Below are 19,265 nucleotides of genomic sequence, written 5' to 3' on the forward strand. Positions count from 1 at the left end.
ACTTAGTTTCGGTGTATTTAGTTGTGTGCTGATACAAGACAGATTAAAACATGAATAGTCCTAGAGATGGAGACGAATAATTATTATAAGTATTTACATAAACACGCCAACAAATCCGAAGTCATGCTAAATAAAGATTAAATAATATTTTATATAAATATTCAAAATTTCTATTTAAGCACAAATATACTCAATGGGATTTTAATCTCCCCATTTGAGTAAAAAATTCTTTCATTATCTTTGCATTATTTTTTTTGTCAAGTTTTATCACTAAAATTTTACTCCAAAATAAAATAGTTTCTTCTATCTTTATTATTTTACCTTTTTTCATAATATAATATATCATTCCATTTTTCACAACCAAACAAGACATTAATAAAAAATATTAACTTATATAATTGATATATATATATATATACATACATATATATATATATATATATATATAGGGTTTACTCCACCAGAAACTAAATTAGCCTAGAAACTAAAAACTCGTCCCTGACCAATTTTTCATCACTATTCTTACCTACAAAATTCACACATTTGTATATCAGAAATCACTAATTTATATATGCGAAATCTGACAAATATAAAAATATAAATACACATATATACAACGTATATCATCATCATCTTCAATCATACGACATTGATGAAACTCCCGACATCATTATCAACCCCTTCCATTATTGCCGCCTTCACTTACAACCATGTTTTGCCTATTACCGTCTGTCATCATAACTTGCCACTACTAATGACTATCTATCATCACCACACACCTCATCCCGTCATTTGTTACCATCATAGACCTTCTACAACTATAATTGATCATCAATAATCGACCACCAATGTCAATCATAAGTAAATTTTCTCAATTATTAAAAATAAAAATTGATGAATATACTGTATAAAATAGTGATTAACAGCATAGAAACTAGTGATGTATGTGGTTATAAACAGTGATTCAAGGAATGTAGTATATTTTCATATATATATATATATATATATATATATATAGGGATAGGATCAAATAAAAACTTTTTTAAGTTACAAACTTACAAACTTTTTTTTATTCTCCCATCGTGTTAATCCTTAGTTATAATAAGTATACATGTTGAAAATTCTTCAAAAAACATCACAATTTTTAAAAATAACGCATGAATAAATCGCGTTTTCAACACATTTATAACTAGGGTTCAACATCGGGTGTTGAACACTAATTATCATTGTGTTGAATATATCTAAAAACATGTTTAAACTATACCTCTGGGGTTTGGGTAGGGTCTAGAAACATAAATATTAGTTAAATAACATGTTTACCTTAGTTCTTACATTTAAAAATTGGTTTATGTACTTCTCCACCACTATTTTAATCGATGTTCAACGAAATATATTAAAAAAATGTTGAACTCAAGTTATATATGTGTTGAACAAAAAAAGTTTGTAAGTTTGTAAGTTTGTACCAGAACCCTCCCCTATATATATATATATATATATATGAAAATATACTACATTGATATATAATAGATATATATTGTTTTTGAATAATTAGACATGTACGATTTGTTCTAACAAATCTGGGGATGAGTAATAATCGAACATAGGAATGACAACAGATAAGCATAGAGCTATCTCATCATCATGGCCTATTATATAAATCATTAATCCTAATCAATTATAACAAATACCAATATAGTATAAATAGGACATAAACAAGAACTTCACTTCAGCCAAAACACAGCCATGAAGAGAAAACTAGGAGAAAAAAAAAACTAAAATTGTAATTTTATCATAGTGACCACCAGGACCAAACTACAAGTATATAAATAAAAAACTACTCTTTTCATAGTTTAGGATGATAAAATACCAAGCGTTGAATGCAAATTTAACCTCCAGAATTTGTTGAAATTTGAGAAGAAGTACAAATGTGAGACGGACATTTAAAGAAACTTAAAAACATAAACCAGTCTTTAAAAATAGTAATCAAAGTGCCTGACTTTGAGAACCTTGGCGACAAGTTGAAATCTTGGAGTATCCTTTGCTGTAAAATAAGTGAACTTGAGAACTACCACCCGAAGACTTCCTCCAATTCGAAACTGTGGAGACTCATAAAATTTGGGACGTAAGTCTGTGCATCAAATGTGTCCAAGTCACCGCCCGGGTAAATGTGATGTTGCAGAGTTTGATGTTGAGGATGATAAGTGAACAATTGAAAGCTCTCAGAATACAATAAAACAGTTCCATCTTTGAAAACTTTAAGGATTCGAATCATGTCAGTATGTATATCACCATGTATCAGATGAGTATAGGTGACGAATTCTTTAGTCCAACTGTCTTCCACTCCATAGTCTCTCATCACCCAAATGGCAAGTTCAGAGTAGGGTGTGTTATCACATATGCACAAGCAACCTTTAAGGACTCCCAAGCTCCTAAAAGCATTCTCACTTCCCCAGGGAGCAGCTGCCATTGGCTGATATATTTCTCTGTCCAAGTCAAAAGTACATATAATTTTATCCTCATCAGCTAACCAATGGAGGTTCCCACTAACATAGATACCAATATCACATCCACTTATGTGAAAGGGGATATGCCCTAGATCTCTCCATGTGGCTGTTCCAAGCGTGTAAACCTCGCTCCCAAGCTTATATGAGCCTTCCGTTGATGGACAACTATTCTCAGTTGATAGACAACGATCCAGATAAAAACGTACAACCTTGTACTGGTTGTTTGTTTCAGCAAATCCAAAGCCATAATGCATGCTTAAATATGACTTTTTGGTGTCAGGATTTTCAAGGTATATGTACTCTTGTGTAATTGGATTGCATATATAAACCGACTCTTCATAATTATCCTCTATGCAAATTAACCCATTAACTGAACCACTTAAACACATCACTTCACATTCAAAGTTAAGTCCTAGGTCAAATCGCATCAGAGGGTCAGGGTGAATATCATGTTGTTCACTTTCGTCTTCTAGTTCAATCAGAGTAAGGATAGCATATTCGTCGTCCCTGCTGCCTTGATGAATTATAAACTCTTCAGATGATCTCGAGAGATGTAGGTTAGCAAAATACGATTCTGAGAGTATGTTGCGCCACTTTTTGCATACAGATTTGCAATAGACTATTGTCCTAGCTGGAGTTCTTGATACAATTTCAGCCAGCAACTCTGCCGGCAAATCCATAGCGGGGAACTTTCCACTGCACACCTTGCACCAAAAAACAATGCAATGTTTTTTGTTGAACAGAGATACCCTTGACTAATTTTTTTCAGTTCCCAAACAAAACAAAGAATCATTTTACATATGCACATCTGTTTCAATATAGTTTTGCACATTCTGTCAATTCTTATATCATGATATTATTACTTGAAAAAATCATGGCCATGCTTACAATTATTAACAATAAACAAACAAAATTCTCCTAACATAAATTTTACTATAGATTCGATAGCTAAACATGGTTTCAAATCTATTTTGACTAAGCTTCAATCAGCAGAATCCTAGTATACTCAAAAAAAAAAAATTATCTTGACTCTAATTTGAAGTGTAAAGTGCTAATGGTGGCTAAACTTCGCCTGTTGTGGCATTTGACTGGCCCAATTTTCTATATCACAATATGGAGGCCATATGTTAATTTGGTCTCTCAAAAAGATAGTTGGTCATCAAAAAATGGAAATCAGACTAGTTTGTAATTCATTAACATGCTAATCAGTAATTCATTGTTCATCTAGTTCAGAATACATCTTATCTATTTTCAATTTTCTCCTAGAGAAGTGCAACCCTGTTTAATCTAATACACACAAAATTTGGGGTGAGGGGTGTATTAACACTAACAGAATATTAACACATTAATAAGCTAATTGAGCTCCTTAAAAGTTAGATGCTAACAATTTATGGCCACTAATTTGTTACTTGGCAATCGGTTGACATATTATTATTCCAAATCGGAAAATCTAATAGCAAGATCTAATACAATTACGAATTATATAAAGAAATTACCTTGAGCAAGTGCTTGGAGGAGAAAGTTGTGGCAAGATAAATTAGGGTTTTGAGACCGTCGGAACTCGTAAGAACAAGCTTTGGATCGAATTGAGACTAGAATTTCGAGCACAGTTATCACTTGGAAGCATAGGCGGTGGAGGTGGAACTGTTTATTATAGGGGTTATGTATTACGATATATTTTTCCTTTTTTTAATAAAGAGTAGGAGATCAAAGTGAGTAATATTTTTTATACAAGTAAACTACACCATGCGCCGAGCATGCCTATAATATTTTTGCCCCAACTTTAAATTAGTAATTATTATAAATTAGAAAGGTAAAATTAAAAATTACAAAATCATATCGAGTAGAGGTCTCATACCATTTATAACATCCTAAGCCCACAACTAAATATATATGGGGCACAACAATCCACCACAGGTTGGTTCAAAAGTGCTAGCAATGGCTATACATTAGTTATTTGTTTGTGCTTATAAAGGCTCAAATATTCTTTATCTAACCGATGTTACATAACATATTCACAACTGAGGAGCATATAATTTTATATTTTAAATGGAGGTCTCTTACTTCGAGTTATACCTTGTTGGTAATTCGGTCATTTTCTAAACTTTCTATGCCATCCATTGTGGTAGATCGGTAATCATAAAAAGATGCTGAGTACCAATGATATATAACTTTCACTGTGACATTATTCTTTCTATCATGTGCTCACCTACTTCATAAATAACTCAAGACTTTTGTAATCAATATAGCCTAATAGTAGGATTCACGTCATTAATGACACATTCAACTTAAATAAAGCAAATTCTTAATCTTCTTTCTTCTTATGCAAAATAAGATGACATATTATTGATATATACGAGTCCGTAACATGCAAGGATAATTAGTAAACATAATTAATATTTTCCATTGAATAATCCAATGAATTCTGGGGTTCAAAATATATATAAAAAAAATAACTTATTCAGAAGAAAAAATAGCATCCATCGAGCCAACAATTTTCCTAATAAAGTGTCAGTGATAAAGAATATAACAGCGTTGCTATTTTAGATTATGATTTTATATATTTTATTATTACTTTTCGAGAAATATTAAAATTTCAGTAATTATTCCCTCATTAGCAGATCTATGTTGTTGAAGTAGTGCAAGTCAGCCTTATAATCAAAACAAAATTCATCAGGTATAGTTTATCTAAATCTTTTATAGCATTCAATAATGCATCATTTTTAATTTAATTTATTTTACTATGATTTAATTTTTGGAAAATCTTGATAAACGATACAACTACCAAGAACTAAAATGCCTTTGAATGCAAAATATTCCCTTTCTATACCTAAATAAATTTTCAATGCTTAAGAAATTTATCATTAGAAATTAAAATAATATTATACACACGCATATTTTTAAACACAACTCTTCTAAGAAAGTTCTGTATACAACTTTTCCAACTAATCTTCAAGAAGTTTCAAAAAACTAAATTATCCCAATAAATTGGTCCTCACTCTTGATTAAGAATCTCCTCAAATCCTCAAGTGCACAAATTTGAGTTTGATTAGAAAAGATAGAAGTCTATCATATCATATGATTATGAATTGCAAAAATGCTAAGAACATAATGGAAACATTATTCTAAAAATAACACAAGCAAATAAAGGAGTATAGAGGCCAGAGGGAGATGTCATACTCTCTTATGCATGCCTGCATTCTCAGGCGCTCCATATGTCTCGAAACTGCTGCTGACATTGTCTTGGGTCCTCTAAATCTCTCTCTTTAGCAACATCTGAATCGAATGGTGCTTCATTTGACCTATTTTCTTTTCTGGTGTATAACATCTGAATCTTTGGTTCTGAACTGCACAGATTTTATAACTGCAAATGAATGTTGCAACCCTGTTAGATACAAGAAAAACTATGCATCAACTCGTTCACTTCCACTTTTCTTTTAACAAATTAAATTAATATATAACATATGACTAATGAGAGATTAAAATAAAAACCAATTGCTTACATTTTTTCCGGCCTTCTAAATGTCACTAGCTCTTGTAAGTAATTAAGTCAGAGAAGATGTAATTTAAATCAGCAGCAAAACATAAACCGATTCTGCTATAAAAGAACTTTAATTTGTCTTAATTGTCTGCTCAACCTTTTATAAGGATGAATGCAGATACTGTTGAACTGTAGCCCTCTTTATGAGATGAACTAAACAAAGAAACATTATCAGTTGTATATGTCTCGACATTGCTGCTGACAGAGTCTCCAGTCTCCAAATTACTCTCTTCAGTAACATTCGAATAAGATGGTGCTTGCTTTTAAGGCTTCTTTGAACTAATTTTTTTCCCCAATGTATGAGCACTTTCACTCAGAACTGCATGCACAATGTTTATAAAGTAATTAGGATTATTTTGGTCCTGCTCATTGCACAAGCAATTAGACAAGCAGTCTCCAGTCTTCCTTGTTGGTTATTTTCTTCAAAGAACACACTATAATAGGAGATACATGAGTTGCTACTGCAGAACTCTCATATAAAAATCAGAAAAGAAATGGTGGAGATTGATAATATTATTCTTTTATAATTCTGTTGTTATTGCGAGATTACAAAGAATTCTGATTTATACTAGTAGTCTAGTACATGTGATTCTTCAAGATGATAAACTGACTTTTAATACATTTAATTCAGAAATTTCCACAGACATGTCTCTCTGGATTCACTTACAGTGAATTCTGAAAATGCATTAACTTCATCACTCCCCCTTAATGCATTTTCTGGTTACTCCAAGTTGCTACCGCAGAAAATTAAACTTGTTCTTTGGTAGCACCTTTGTAAGAATATCAGCTAGATTATCACTTGTGGGACAGAATTCCAGTTTTACTACTCTATCTCCAATTCCTTCTCTTATGAAATGATATTTGACTGCAATGTGCTTTGTTGTGTCATGGCAAACCGGATTTAGAGCAATGTCCATTGCAGACTTGTTGTCATGATAAATAATTGTGCTACTTTCTTATTTCTGTCCAACGTCCTTCAGAATTCTACGTAACCATATTGCTTGAGAAACAGCTTTTGATGCAGCTATATACTCAAAATCTGCTGATGAAAGTGCCACACATTTCTGCTTCTTTGAGGCCCGTGAATATGCACCTGAGCCAAAGGAAAAAACATAGCCTAATGTACTCTTGCAATCTTTGCTTGATCCATCCCAGTCACTATCAGTAAAACCAATTAATCCAACAGATTTTGGATTCTCCACATATTTATAGAAAATGCCATAGTCGATGTTCCTTGAAGATATCGTAAAACTCTCTTGGCTGCTCCTAAATAAATTTGACTTGGATTTTGCAAAACCTGGACAGTAAACTTGATGCATACATTATATCGGGCCGGGTAGATGTTAGATATAAAAGACTCCCAATCAAGCTACGATATGCAGAAGCATCTACATTTTTTGCACCATCATCTTGCTTAAACTTTTCATGTATCTGTAATGGAGCACTTACTGATTTACAACCAAACATCTTAAATTTCTTTAGCATATCCTCAGTGTATTATCTTTGTGAAATAAAAATACCACCAGCTCCTTGATGTATTTTTATTCCAAGAAAATAATGTAATAAACCGAAATCATTCATCTCATAAGTCTTCAGCATCATATCATCTTTAAAATCTTGAATCATTTTATCATTGCTCCCGGTTATAACCAAATCATCAACATAAAGTGAGACAATTAACACTTCAGTGCCATTAATCTTCACATACAAGGTCGGCTCGCTCCTACTTTTCTTGAAACCATTTTTCATGAAGCAGGCCCTCGGCGAGCCTGCTTAAGCCCATATAACGTCTTCTTTAGTTTATACACTTTATCTTCCTCCCCCTTAATAATGAATAATCTTTGTGGCTGCTCCACATATATTTCTTCAGTGAGCACCCCATATAAAAACGCTGACTTCATATAGAATTGGTAAAAGGGCCACCTGTTTTGGGCTGCCAATGCAATCACAGCTCTAATGTCAAGCAACTGGAGCAAACGTTGTTTTTGTGAATAACCTTTGGCTACGATTCTAGCTTTGTGTTTCTGTATTGTTCCATTTGGGTTCAATTTTCTCTTGTAAATCCACTTTAGTCCAATGACTTTTCTGCATTAGGACGTTCCACAAGTTCCAAAGTTTGATTTTTCTCAATCACCTTGATTTCTTCTTCCATGGCCTTTTGCCAAACATTATATTTTTCAGATTCTTCAAACATGATTGGTTTAGTCGAGACACAATTGCAGGTCTCATACACATCATGCAGGCTTCTGAATTTTCATGGTGGAGTACTATTTTGAGTCTGCAGGCTTGACAAGCCAGAACTTGATGTATTTGGAGACTGAGCTGGAGCGATTCCAGGAGATTAAGAATCCCCTCCATTCGTTTCTAAACCATCATCACGAAGCTCCTGCACTTTGTTATTTTTCCAGCCCGAAAAAGCCTTTTCATTGAATATAACATCTCTACTGATCATTAAATTACGAGTCTCCAAATTATATAATCTGTATGCTTTTGTTTCATCGTCATAACCCAAATATATACATCTTTCACTCTTTTTATCAAGCTTGTATCTCTTTTCTTTAGGAATATGAGCATAAAACATACTACCAAATATCTTAAAATTACTCACCTCTGATTTTGTTCTGCTCCAAGCTTCAATAGGAGTTTCTCCATAAACAGCTTTAGTTGGACATCTATTCAGAATATAAATAGTTGTATGAGTGCGGCCCCTGCCCAAAATTTTGTAGGCATACTTTTCTTATGAATCATTGATCATGCCATCTCTACAATGGTGCGATTTTTGCACTCAACAATGCCGTTTTGTTGTGGGCTATAACCTGAAGTTAGTTGCTTCCAAATCCCTTCCTCTTTGCAATAATAATAAAATTGAATAGAAGTATATTCTCCGTCACTGTCACTTCTGATCACTTTAATTGATTTGCCACTTCGCTTTCCCCCGAAAGCTTTGAATCTTTTGAATATTGAAAAAGTTTCTGATTTTTCTTTCAAGAAATAAACCCGCGTCATCCTGGTAAAAAAGATAAGAAAATACATGTTTTAACTAAGTGAGGGATTTTTAATCGGACCGCATAAGTTGGTATGAGTTAATTCCAAAGCAGCTCTCGCCCTCCATGACCTATATTTTGGCAAATATTCTCTATGTGGTTTTCTTGTTGCACTTCCTTCACAAACTCCAGCTTCACCTGTAAATTTTGGTAGCACATGTACCATATTTAATCTCTGCAGTAGCTTTAGACCATTGAAATTTAAATGACAAAATCCCTTGTGTCATATCTAAATATCTTCCTCGACTTCACCTCGTAAATCAATATGTCTTGAATATCTGAACTCAATTGGGAAACTTCTAATTCTATCCATTTAAATTCTTGCTATCAAGGTATTAGATTTGTCATAGATTTTGCACTAATCTTGAAATTTGACACTATGGCCATTTTGAACCAGTTAGCCTACACTTAATATATTTTGAGGCTTCCCACGATGCCAACACTCCAAACACTCCGAAGAATAATGATTTGGTTTTTTACAAAGGTTTAGAAAATCTGGAAATCATACCTTGTTCGGCTTTTCTTTCAATTTCATTTGGACTAGAATGATAGTTTCATTTTTTCCATTCCATCTCATCAGCTAGGCTTGAAATTTGAACTCCTTCTCCAATTCTTTTTTTGTCCATCAAAATTTAGTCTTGTTCGGAGACATTATCGAGAAACTTATCAGCATGTTTTTACTTCCTTTGTTCATGAGCTCTAAGTGAACCCATTAGTTCTTCTACAGACAGATTAGTAGTGTCATTTGCTTCTTTAATTGCAGCAATAATATAATCGTACTTCTCTGGTAGGCTAAGTAGTATCTTATCTATGATTTTTTGTTTAGTCATATGTTCAACCATATGAACGTAGTTGATTGACAACATCCATCATTCTTGAGAAATAATCTTGCATGCTCTCTGAATATTTCATCTTCAAATTCTTGAATTCACGCATCGGCGATTGGAGTTTGATTCTCATCACTTTGGTGTTGTCTTGAAATTCCTTTTTCAAAATCTCTCATGCTTCCTTTGCTTAATTAGGTGGCATCACAAATTCTGGAAACTATTGTGGCTGAAACTCCCTATTGTATGAAGAGTAATGCCTTGGAATCCTTCATTCGACTGTCATTTTTTTCTCAGAATCAGTTAGAGAAGTCTCATTTTCGGGCTCAGTATACTCAGATTCAACAAAGCTCCATAGATTTTGAGACAACGGCAAGGTCCTCATCTTGTTCTTCCAACACTCATAGTTTTATCAATCAAATGTAGGAATTAGAAGTTCATAAAGCACAACACTTGTGCCTCCCATTTATACTAGGAAGAAGCGTAACGCCAATTGATATCGTAATTACTCTGATACCATATTATATTGGTTATTTTCTGAAAAGAAGAGACTATATTAGGAGATTTATGAGTTATTATTGCAGAACTCTCATATAAAAATCAGAAAAGATATGGTGGAGATTGATAATACTATTCTTTTATAATTCTGTTATTATTGAGAGATTACAAATGCGTCTGATTTATACTAGTACATGTCACTTTTCAAGATAATAAACTGACTTTTAATACGATTAATTCAAAAAATTTCAGAGACATGTCTCTCGGGATTCTCTTACTGTAAATTCTAAAAATGCATTAATTTCATCATTGCTATCTAGAAGGCAAATAAATGTTTGTTCCGCCAATTTTTAAAGTATTTGTACAAAAAGAGTCTCTTTACAACTCCATGAAAGATCTGCGGATTTTTACCTTCCCATGTTCAACTCATAAATATTGATCAAATATTGTATTTGCAGTCAATAGCGATCATGATCAAAAGCTCACTTAAAAAGAAAAACAACCACACAAACCAAAACATAAACATTATCAAATAAGTCAAAAAACAGGCGGGCATCATATATGATCGACAAATCAATTATCAAGTGTTTAGAAAATAAAGGTCAACTCACCATTAAATTATGATGAGAATCAGACAACAACAAGTTCATTGTATGTAATAGATTGCTTCTGAAATTCGATGTGGCTTCTTGAAAAACAATTTAACCCTTCATTATAATTGGGGTTTTTTTTTTACTTTTTTCATGCCCAAATTGAATCAACTTTGATCAATATATTTGTATTTTCGGTAAATAAATTTGATGAATAAAATTTGAGAGGCTTTTATTGAAAATCAGTTTATTTATAATAACTTAATTAACATCAAACTAATTATTATTATTAAATAATAATAATATCAAAGTCTTCAGTTTTAACTTCTAAACATTTCAAATCAAGATTCAAAAATACCAAAATCACTAGCCTCTTGCGAGGCCGGAAAAGTGTATATGGGTGAAATACCGTATTCATATAACCGTTTACCATGGTTGTTACGTCGCTCGACTAGTCACGACTAGTCGAGCAGTCGGTGGAGGACGGTCGACTGGCCTCCTCGACTAGCTGTTTGTAAATATTTCGCTCGACTGGTTCATGACTGGTCGACTGGGTCGACTTGTCGACCCGACTGGTCGACTGGGTCGACTTGTCGACCCGACTGGTCGACTCAGTCGCCCGACTGGTTCAGATTTGCAAAAAAAAGCCCAGATTTGCAAAAAAAACCCAGCCCAAGGTATATATAACACATATATATACACTGACTCACTGAGTCATATATGTATATACACACAGAATAGTTGTATGTATATATACACACAGTCAAACAATATGTATTCTGTTTCTCTGCCTACTGTTTTCTGCTGGCCAGGTATGTATTCTGCATCTCTGTCTTAGTTTACTTTGCTTCCTATAATCCTATTTGTGCAGTCAATTGTGTGTAGAAGTGTAGAATATGTAGATATATATAAAATTACTAATTTTATACTTTGTCGACTGGTGTCGACTAGTCTACGACTAGTCACGACTAGTCGCGACTCGACTTGCCGGACACTCCGGTCGACTCGACTCGACTTATCGACGTAACAACCATGCCGTTTACCATCTCCTCTTTGCCATCCACTTCAACTTTAGAACCCAGATAAATAGTATCCTCGTCCTGAATAAACGGAACGGGAGTATACTGGACGCGATTCAACTAGCTTTTAAACTCTTGAAACGGAAACGGCTGGATTAAGTCCCCAATTGAATGCATTATGGGGAACGGTGCCTCCATTATAAATTTATAAAAACATCTAAATTCATACCTCAAAAGTGCGACTATACTGCAACCTAAAACGGTAATCAACATGATGCAACATGTTGAAAACTTGCAGTCAATTGCTTGAACTTGGAAAGAAACTAAACTGTAGAACCATAAAGTACATCAACCTTCTCCTATATGAAACCCTTGGGAGCTTGATAAAATATGGAACACAAAGCCTTCGCACCAATGGGAGGGGTATTGACAAAAACATGATATACATATTTTAACACACCAAGACAGAAAATCATTATTCAAACACTTAGAGCTAGAATAACATCCTTAAAGCATGCTGCTAACATATTTCCTCAATAATCCGTTACTTTATGAACAACCAAAGTTAAGTTATTCAAAACAATCATATTATCTTATAAATCTAAGTAAAAGAAGTATACAGTTCAGAAATTACCTGGAAAAAGAACTTAGAGGAGAAAGTAGAGGTAAAACTATGGTTGCGAGCTGCAGGGACAAAAGCCGATGCAGTGAAATTGCTATTTATAGGGTTAATGTTGAATGCATTTCAGTTTCTGCTACTTGCCTGTGAAGTATAAAGTCTATAACATTTACATTACTAGTGATATAGACAGAGTTTTGCACTGCCATGAATATAACAATAACAATATAAAAACCCACTTCAAACCCCACATAAAAATGATCCAGTAGTAATGTTAATAGTAATCCAAAGCAGTTAGAGCAAAAACAAAAAAGCTATTGTGTCTTCAATTTCCCAGAATCAAGTCAATTAGCTGAATTATAAGAATTATTAAGATAAACTTATATTTTCAAAAATGTCCTACCCAGTTAAAATACTAAGAAACAAATTAATATTCAAGAATTAGAATAGTCCTTACCAGCTTAAAAGCTTTCGCTAAACATTGAGCACAGCTTACGAACCCCAAAGTTATGCATCTTTTCCATTTCACTTTTTAAACTTGCCTGCATTCAACACCTACATGCTCTGCTTAAACTCTTCGCAACATAATCAGGAAAAGCCAGCAGACCTTCCCGGATTCACCTGTAGATAATTATACATAACCAGCAACATAACGCAAGATATAACATTATGATTCTGAAACTACGTACGAGTGCAATATATATACTAACATGATGATACAGTAGTGCTAATAGACAACATCCACCAGAACAAAATACAAAAGTAACTCAAATGTGAGATAAACAGATGAAACTTGAAAGTGCAGCTTACAAACACTAAAACATTCAGAGAACCAAATTGAAAAACTAAAGAGCTAAAACATTCTCCAGCATGAAAGTACTCCTGAGACTTATAAAACTTGGGACGTAAACCATAGCACTATACGTATTATAAGCTCCATCGGGGAAATCATGGTCTTGCGTGGTTCTTGTACCAGGATGATAAGTGAACAATTGAAATTCTCCGCAATACATTATAATGGTCCCATCTTTTAAAACTTTAAGAGGATAAACTTCCTCATCTAGCATACCTCCGAATAGGAAATTGGTGCGAATGACGATTTCTTTACTCCAACTTTCCGTTACCCCATAATCTTTCATCACCCAAATGGCAAATTCTAAGTCTGGCGTGTTATCACATACACACAAGCAACCTCCTAGGATTCCTAAGTTCCTATAAGTTGTATAGCCATCAACTTGAGGAACAACAGGACCTGCACTTAGTTGAAATGATTCTCTATCCAAATCAAAAGCACACAACCTTTCGCTATCGGAGGACTCTTTCTGATCCTTTTGATGGCATGCTAACCAATGAAGGTTGCCAGCGACACAGATACCATTACCATATCCATCAATAAAGAAGGGAACATGTCCTATATTTCTCCACATACGTGTTCCGAGTGTATAAACCTCACATCCTAACTCATCTGAGCCTTCACTTGCTGAAAAACTGCCCTTATAAAAGCGGACAACCTTGTATTGGTTGCTGGATTCGTCAAACCCAAAGCCGTGATGTAATGTAGCACGCGATTTTCCAATGAACTTCTGATCTGGAATGAGTATGCACTCTCGTGTAATTGGATTGCATATACAAATTGTTTTCTCCGACCCTAAACAAATTAACCCATTAATCGAACCACTTAACCACATAACACTGTCCTCGAGACCAAGTGTTAGCATAAATTTCATCAAAGGGTCATGATGAATATCATGGTGGTCAGCTTTGTCGTTAAGTTCCACCATTTTAAGGACATCAACATTTGGCTGGCTCGGTCCTTGGTGGATTATAAGCCCTGCAGGGGATCTTGATAAATGTAAATTAACAAAATAACGTTCTGCAAGTATATTACACCATCTTTTGCATACTCTTCGACAATGGAGTATTGTCTTGATGGGAACTCTTGAGAAGATTTCAGCCAGAATCTCTGATGGTAAATTCATAGTGGATGAGTCACTGCACACTTTCCGCAACATAGAATGCAACCTTTCTTTGGCGAACAGGGATATACAATTTCTTGTTGAATCCCAAACAAGTAACTGAATTATGCTGCAAATTTACCTATTAGTGAACATAATCCAAAATTTTAAGCAATTACTATTATTATAACAATAAATCAGGGCTATCCTAAACAACAATAGAGTGTTAATACTCATAATATATTCTCAACATCACGTCGCATCTTGCCCCAAAGATTACCGATGTGAGCTCTACCGAACCAACTCCCCTCAATCCCAGTACCCGAATAGGATTTTGATTGAGGGGTATTGACACAAACATGATATACATATTAAAACACCAAGTCGGAAAATCATTATTCAAACAATCATAATATCTTATAAATCCAAGTAAAAGAAGTATACAATTCAGAAATTACCTGGAAAAAGAACTTGGAGGACAAAGAAGAGGTGAAACTATTGTTTCGAGCAGGGACAAAAGCAGATGCAGTGAAATTGCTTTTTATAGGGTTTATGTTGAATGTGTTTCAGTTTCAGCAACTTGCTTGTGACATATAAAGTCAATAACATTTACGTTAGAAATGATATCGACCACGTTTTGCACCGCCTTTGGTCCCTCTGTCACTACTCCAATATTAGTAATAAATATGTTAGTTAGATAAACATGTACAAATATAAATGATATGGATATTTATGACAATATAAAAACCCACTTCAACCCCCAAGCGAAAATTATCCCAGTGATTAATGTTCATAGTAATCCAAAGCAGTTACAGCAAAAACAAAAAAGCTATTGTATCTTCATTTTCTCAGAATCAAGTCAATTATCCGAAGTTTAGGTTATTTAATCCATCATTAGATGATACCACAAAGTGCATAAAAATTCCTTTATTTAATGAGTATGGAGCATATACTTTTACATCTTAGATGAAGGTTTCTCTGAGCTAAGACCTGTTTTAATTTCTTAGTTATTCATTATGGTAGTCAGGTGCTCTTCTAAAATGATGCAGAGTACAAAATATTGCATAGAAGGAACAGAAACCATCCCTGACAATATTTCAATACTGGTCAAATCACAATGCACAACTTTCTCTGTGGCCCTTTTCCTTTTGCATTTCCTTACCTATGTCGCATACAACTCTAACCTTAAGGCAGAATTAACATTATCGATGCCAGGGACAAATAAAGTAATCTCTTAAATTTCTTGCTTTAAATGCAAATCGAATTGACATGTTAGTAATTATAAGAAGATGTGTGAATAAGGCAAATATCCTATGTAAATTATGATTATTAATTTAATGGGGTTCGCAGAATACACAAAATAATCATTAGCTAATAACAACAGTAGCCAAAGACCTTTGTTATAAAAGATAAATCCAACAGAGAACATAATAAAATATTTTTCATGACATGGAATATTTTTATCATCATGGCATCAAGTGCATCTCAGTTAAATGTACTGAGTTTTCCTCCGATCCTCTAAGAACTGATCTTCAATTTCTGTACATATTCATGTCCATATTTGCTTATTCATAAAATTATATGACTCCTATGTCGAATTGTTTCATGAGTTGATGGCAAAATATAGGGTGCGTTTGGTTCATTGTTAATGAACCTGGTTAACGAGATTCGGAACCTCAACCCATGTGTTGGTGTTTGGATTAGCAATTTTGTTGTATGGATCGGAACTTAATTCCCATTCGAGGGGAAAATCATTCATTTCACACCCCTCGGGATACTCATTCCCATTCCCGATTCTCCTTCCCAATTATAAATGCAGGAGGCCAAATAAGCTAGGTAAACAAGTGAACTGAACTAAAAGATGCATGCATGCCAAGGGGGTGTTTAGTTCATGGTCAATGAGCTCAGTTATCGAGAATCGGAACCTCGATCTCATCTCATGCATTAGTGTTTGGATTAGTTATTTGGTTGTATGGAATGTGAACCGCATTCCTTTTAGGTGGGTAAATCATACCATTCCCACCCCGGTTCCATATCATTCCGATTCCCATTAACCCCCATCCCTATACCCTCCATTCCCATGCTCAACCTCAATTTAAACGCCCCTAAAGGCTAAAGCTTTCCAATATTCATATTAAAATATATAAGATAATTTCTATCCCCGATAAACTTTTATTATTATTATTATAGAATTGGAAATATACCATATACACTTTCACAAAGTGCAGACTCTCTTAAAAAGTTCAGTATACAACCTTTTCAACTGATCTGCAATAAGTTCCACACCCAAATCCTAGCAACTTCTGTTTCCGTAAAATTCAGAATAAAATAAAATAAGCTATCAAATCCTAGACTCTGAGATTGTCACGTTCAGGGAGTGGCACTCTCTGGGAACAGCTGATCTATGCAGTCCACTATGATCTATGTCCTAGATGCCAAATGAATTTTTGCACCCTATCAAGCACAAGCAATTTGATAACAAATAAATAGCATGAGCATAGAAAATAGATGAGAAGATTCAAATACAATTTATTTAATTAGCACCCACATCAGAATATCTCAAAAGCAAGCGTGTCTTACAGGATGGAGAAACCCAAGAATTGCTTAGCAAGCTGAGATATACTCCTTTGCTCTAGTTCAGAACCCTTTTTCTCTATGGTTTTTATGAAAGATTTTAGTTTCACGACTATAGATCAGGCACACTGGTAGGCGGGATTGTAATTGTTAAAATACAAATCGCTAGAATAAAAATTAAAATACAATCAACAGAAACTATACCTAAATCACATCATTCAATCCATCTCGCCGGAGGAAAACTTCGCCCACCATTTTTCCCCATCCCAATTCCCAACCCAGCTCCCCTTGGACCCCCAGCGGGTCCATCTTGATCTCAAAACTTACTACTTCCGGTTTGGATATATCAGTCCCAGGGATTTTTTTGCACACATTTTTTATTAATTTTGATCGCATATTTAAAATTATTATTTTTAAAATTTTATTGTTGTGAATAACATATTAATGATATATATATATATATTTTTATTCACAAAAGAACAAATTTAAAAATAATAATTTTATGTGAGCGATCAAAACTCTTAAAAATGCGTTAAAAAGTCAAACGACGTCTGTTAAATTAGGAGTACCATTCAGCAGTATTCTAAAAATCATGTTAGCCGAGTACTCATTTCGAGTACTCGTTTTTTAACCCCTCGTCCGATCTGAGTTTCGAGTAATCGGGTTCAAAACCGATTTATTAAAAAATCGGTTAAAACTCGGTTTGACTTCAAGTACTCGAGGTCAAAGCTGAGTTTGACTTATCAATTTTTTATTGTTTTATTTGAAAATAATTTCAAAAGAAACTAAAAGTAGATTTATATATGTTTTGGTTTTTTTGCAAAGTGTTGACATTAATTAGAAAGTATATGTGTTTTATTATTAAAACTTGTGAATGATTATTATGTCAAAAATTATCAAACAAGTAACTTTAATTTGAACTTCATTATTTCAAGTATGCTATTAAAATATTAATGATATTAGATAGTTTTATTATTGATCGATATATAACTATATATGAGATAAACAATTAATTAAAAAAATATCCTATTAGCAATCCAATAACTCATTCCGAGTATTCTCTCGAGTTTCGAATACTCATTATTCCGAGTATACCCGTTATAGGATATACTCCTTCCGTCCCATATTAAGTTAAGAAAAAAGTAGTAATTTTAATTGAAAAGTGGGTAAAGTGGCAGGACCTATCAATATTTAATACTCTCTTTGTTCTTCTCATTTCTTTACGTTACTTGTTGACAAATTTTTTCATGTTAATTTAAAAAATAGTTCCATAATATATTTTTTTAAATTTTTTTCTCTGAATAAAAATTGATGTTTAAAGTTTTATTCAAGAAAAGAGAATTTTAAATAAAAAGTTATAAAACTATACTTTGTAGGAATCTCAGAATGCCTGCAAACAGTATAAGTAAACTATTCACAAGCACGGAGGTAGTAATGACGTGTAATAGTGAATAGTGAAAAGTTGTGTTAAAAAATAGTGAGTATGATAGGTTCATTCTTTTTGAGATGTCCCAAAAAAGAATAAGGGTCATATAAAATAGGACGGAGGGAGTAATTTATAAACTGTAATAATAAATCGACTTCTATGATAAATTTTACTATTTTAGAAACATGCAAGCATTAAAAGGTGAAAAAATAATTTTCCAAACATCTTCAGTTGAGTGTCCATAAATGATGGCCAAATTGGACAAGTGAAATATTATATAAAATTTGTCGAACCCGCGGGATATTGTGTTTCGATATTATCGAATATACTGACTAGCTATATTTTAAAAAACAATATGTAATTATTATTTCAAGCTGTTATAAATATATAATATTAATGCAGTCAACCTATTATTGCTGCTAGTTATATTTGTGGAATCTCTACAGATGTGCAATAAAAAATATGTAAGAAGATTCCACATTATTTATTAATTTATTGAAGTAATATATTTTTTATAATAATATACTATTTTAAAAATATAATCAACCAATATTAGCTATATTATCAAATTACACTATATACATGTTCAACAAACTATATGACGACCTAAAAGTCCAATTTTATCCTAATAGTTGGAGAGCCTCTAATGAAATGAGCTATTATTATAGACA

The 19,265-nt window shown here is 33.3% G+C and overlaps 1 protein-coding gene across 27 annotated transcripts; it reads right to left on the bottom strand.

The window, feature by feature from the left end:
- Positions 1-1,823: 1,823 nt before the first annotated feature.
- On the bottom strand, positions 1,824-17,495 carry LOC108222785 (F-box protein At3g07870). 27 transcript variants are annotated; one of them, XM_064094489.1, is made up of 9 exons: positions 17,373-17,489; positions 17,175-17,296; positions 15,053-15,257; positions 13,097-13,260; positions 12,655-12,783; positions 9,598-10,450; positions 6,143-9,227; positions 5,685-5,868; positions 1,824-3,200 (listed from the first exon to the last, which is right to left on the bottom strand). In XM_064094489.1, the coding sequence occupies exons 8-9, from the start codon at positions 5,741-5,743 to the stop codon at positions 2,066-2,068; spliced, it is 1,194 nt and encodes a 397-aa protein (XP_063950559.1). In that variant the 5' UTR covers positions 5,744-5,868; positions 6,143-9,227; positions 9,598-10,450; positions 12,655-12,783; positions 13,097-13,260; positions 15,053-15,257; positions 17,175-17,296; positions 17,373-17,489; the 3' UTR covers positions 1,824-2,065. The 27 variants fall into 27 exon arrangements, with proteins under 27 accessions (XP_063950559.1, XP_063950571.1, XP_063950560.1 ...); XM_064094501.1 differs by lacking the exons at positions 6,143-9,227; positions 9,598-10,450 and adding an exon at positions 16,799-17,048 and having other exon boundaries at positions 17,175-17,247; positions 17,373-17,495; XM_064094490.1 differs by lacking the exon at positions 9,598-10,450 and having other exon boundaries at positions 6,143-6,364.
- Positions 17,496-19,265: the final 1,770 nt, after the last annotated feature.

The sequence above is a fragment of the Daucus carota genome, chromosome 5 (genome assembly GCF_001625215.2).
Source record: "Daucus carota subsp. sativus chromosome 5, DH1 v3.0, whole genome shotgun sequence".
NCBI lineage: Eukaryota > Viridiplantae > Streptophyta > Magnoliopsida > Apiales > Apiaceae > Daucus > Daucus carota.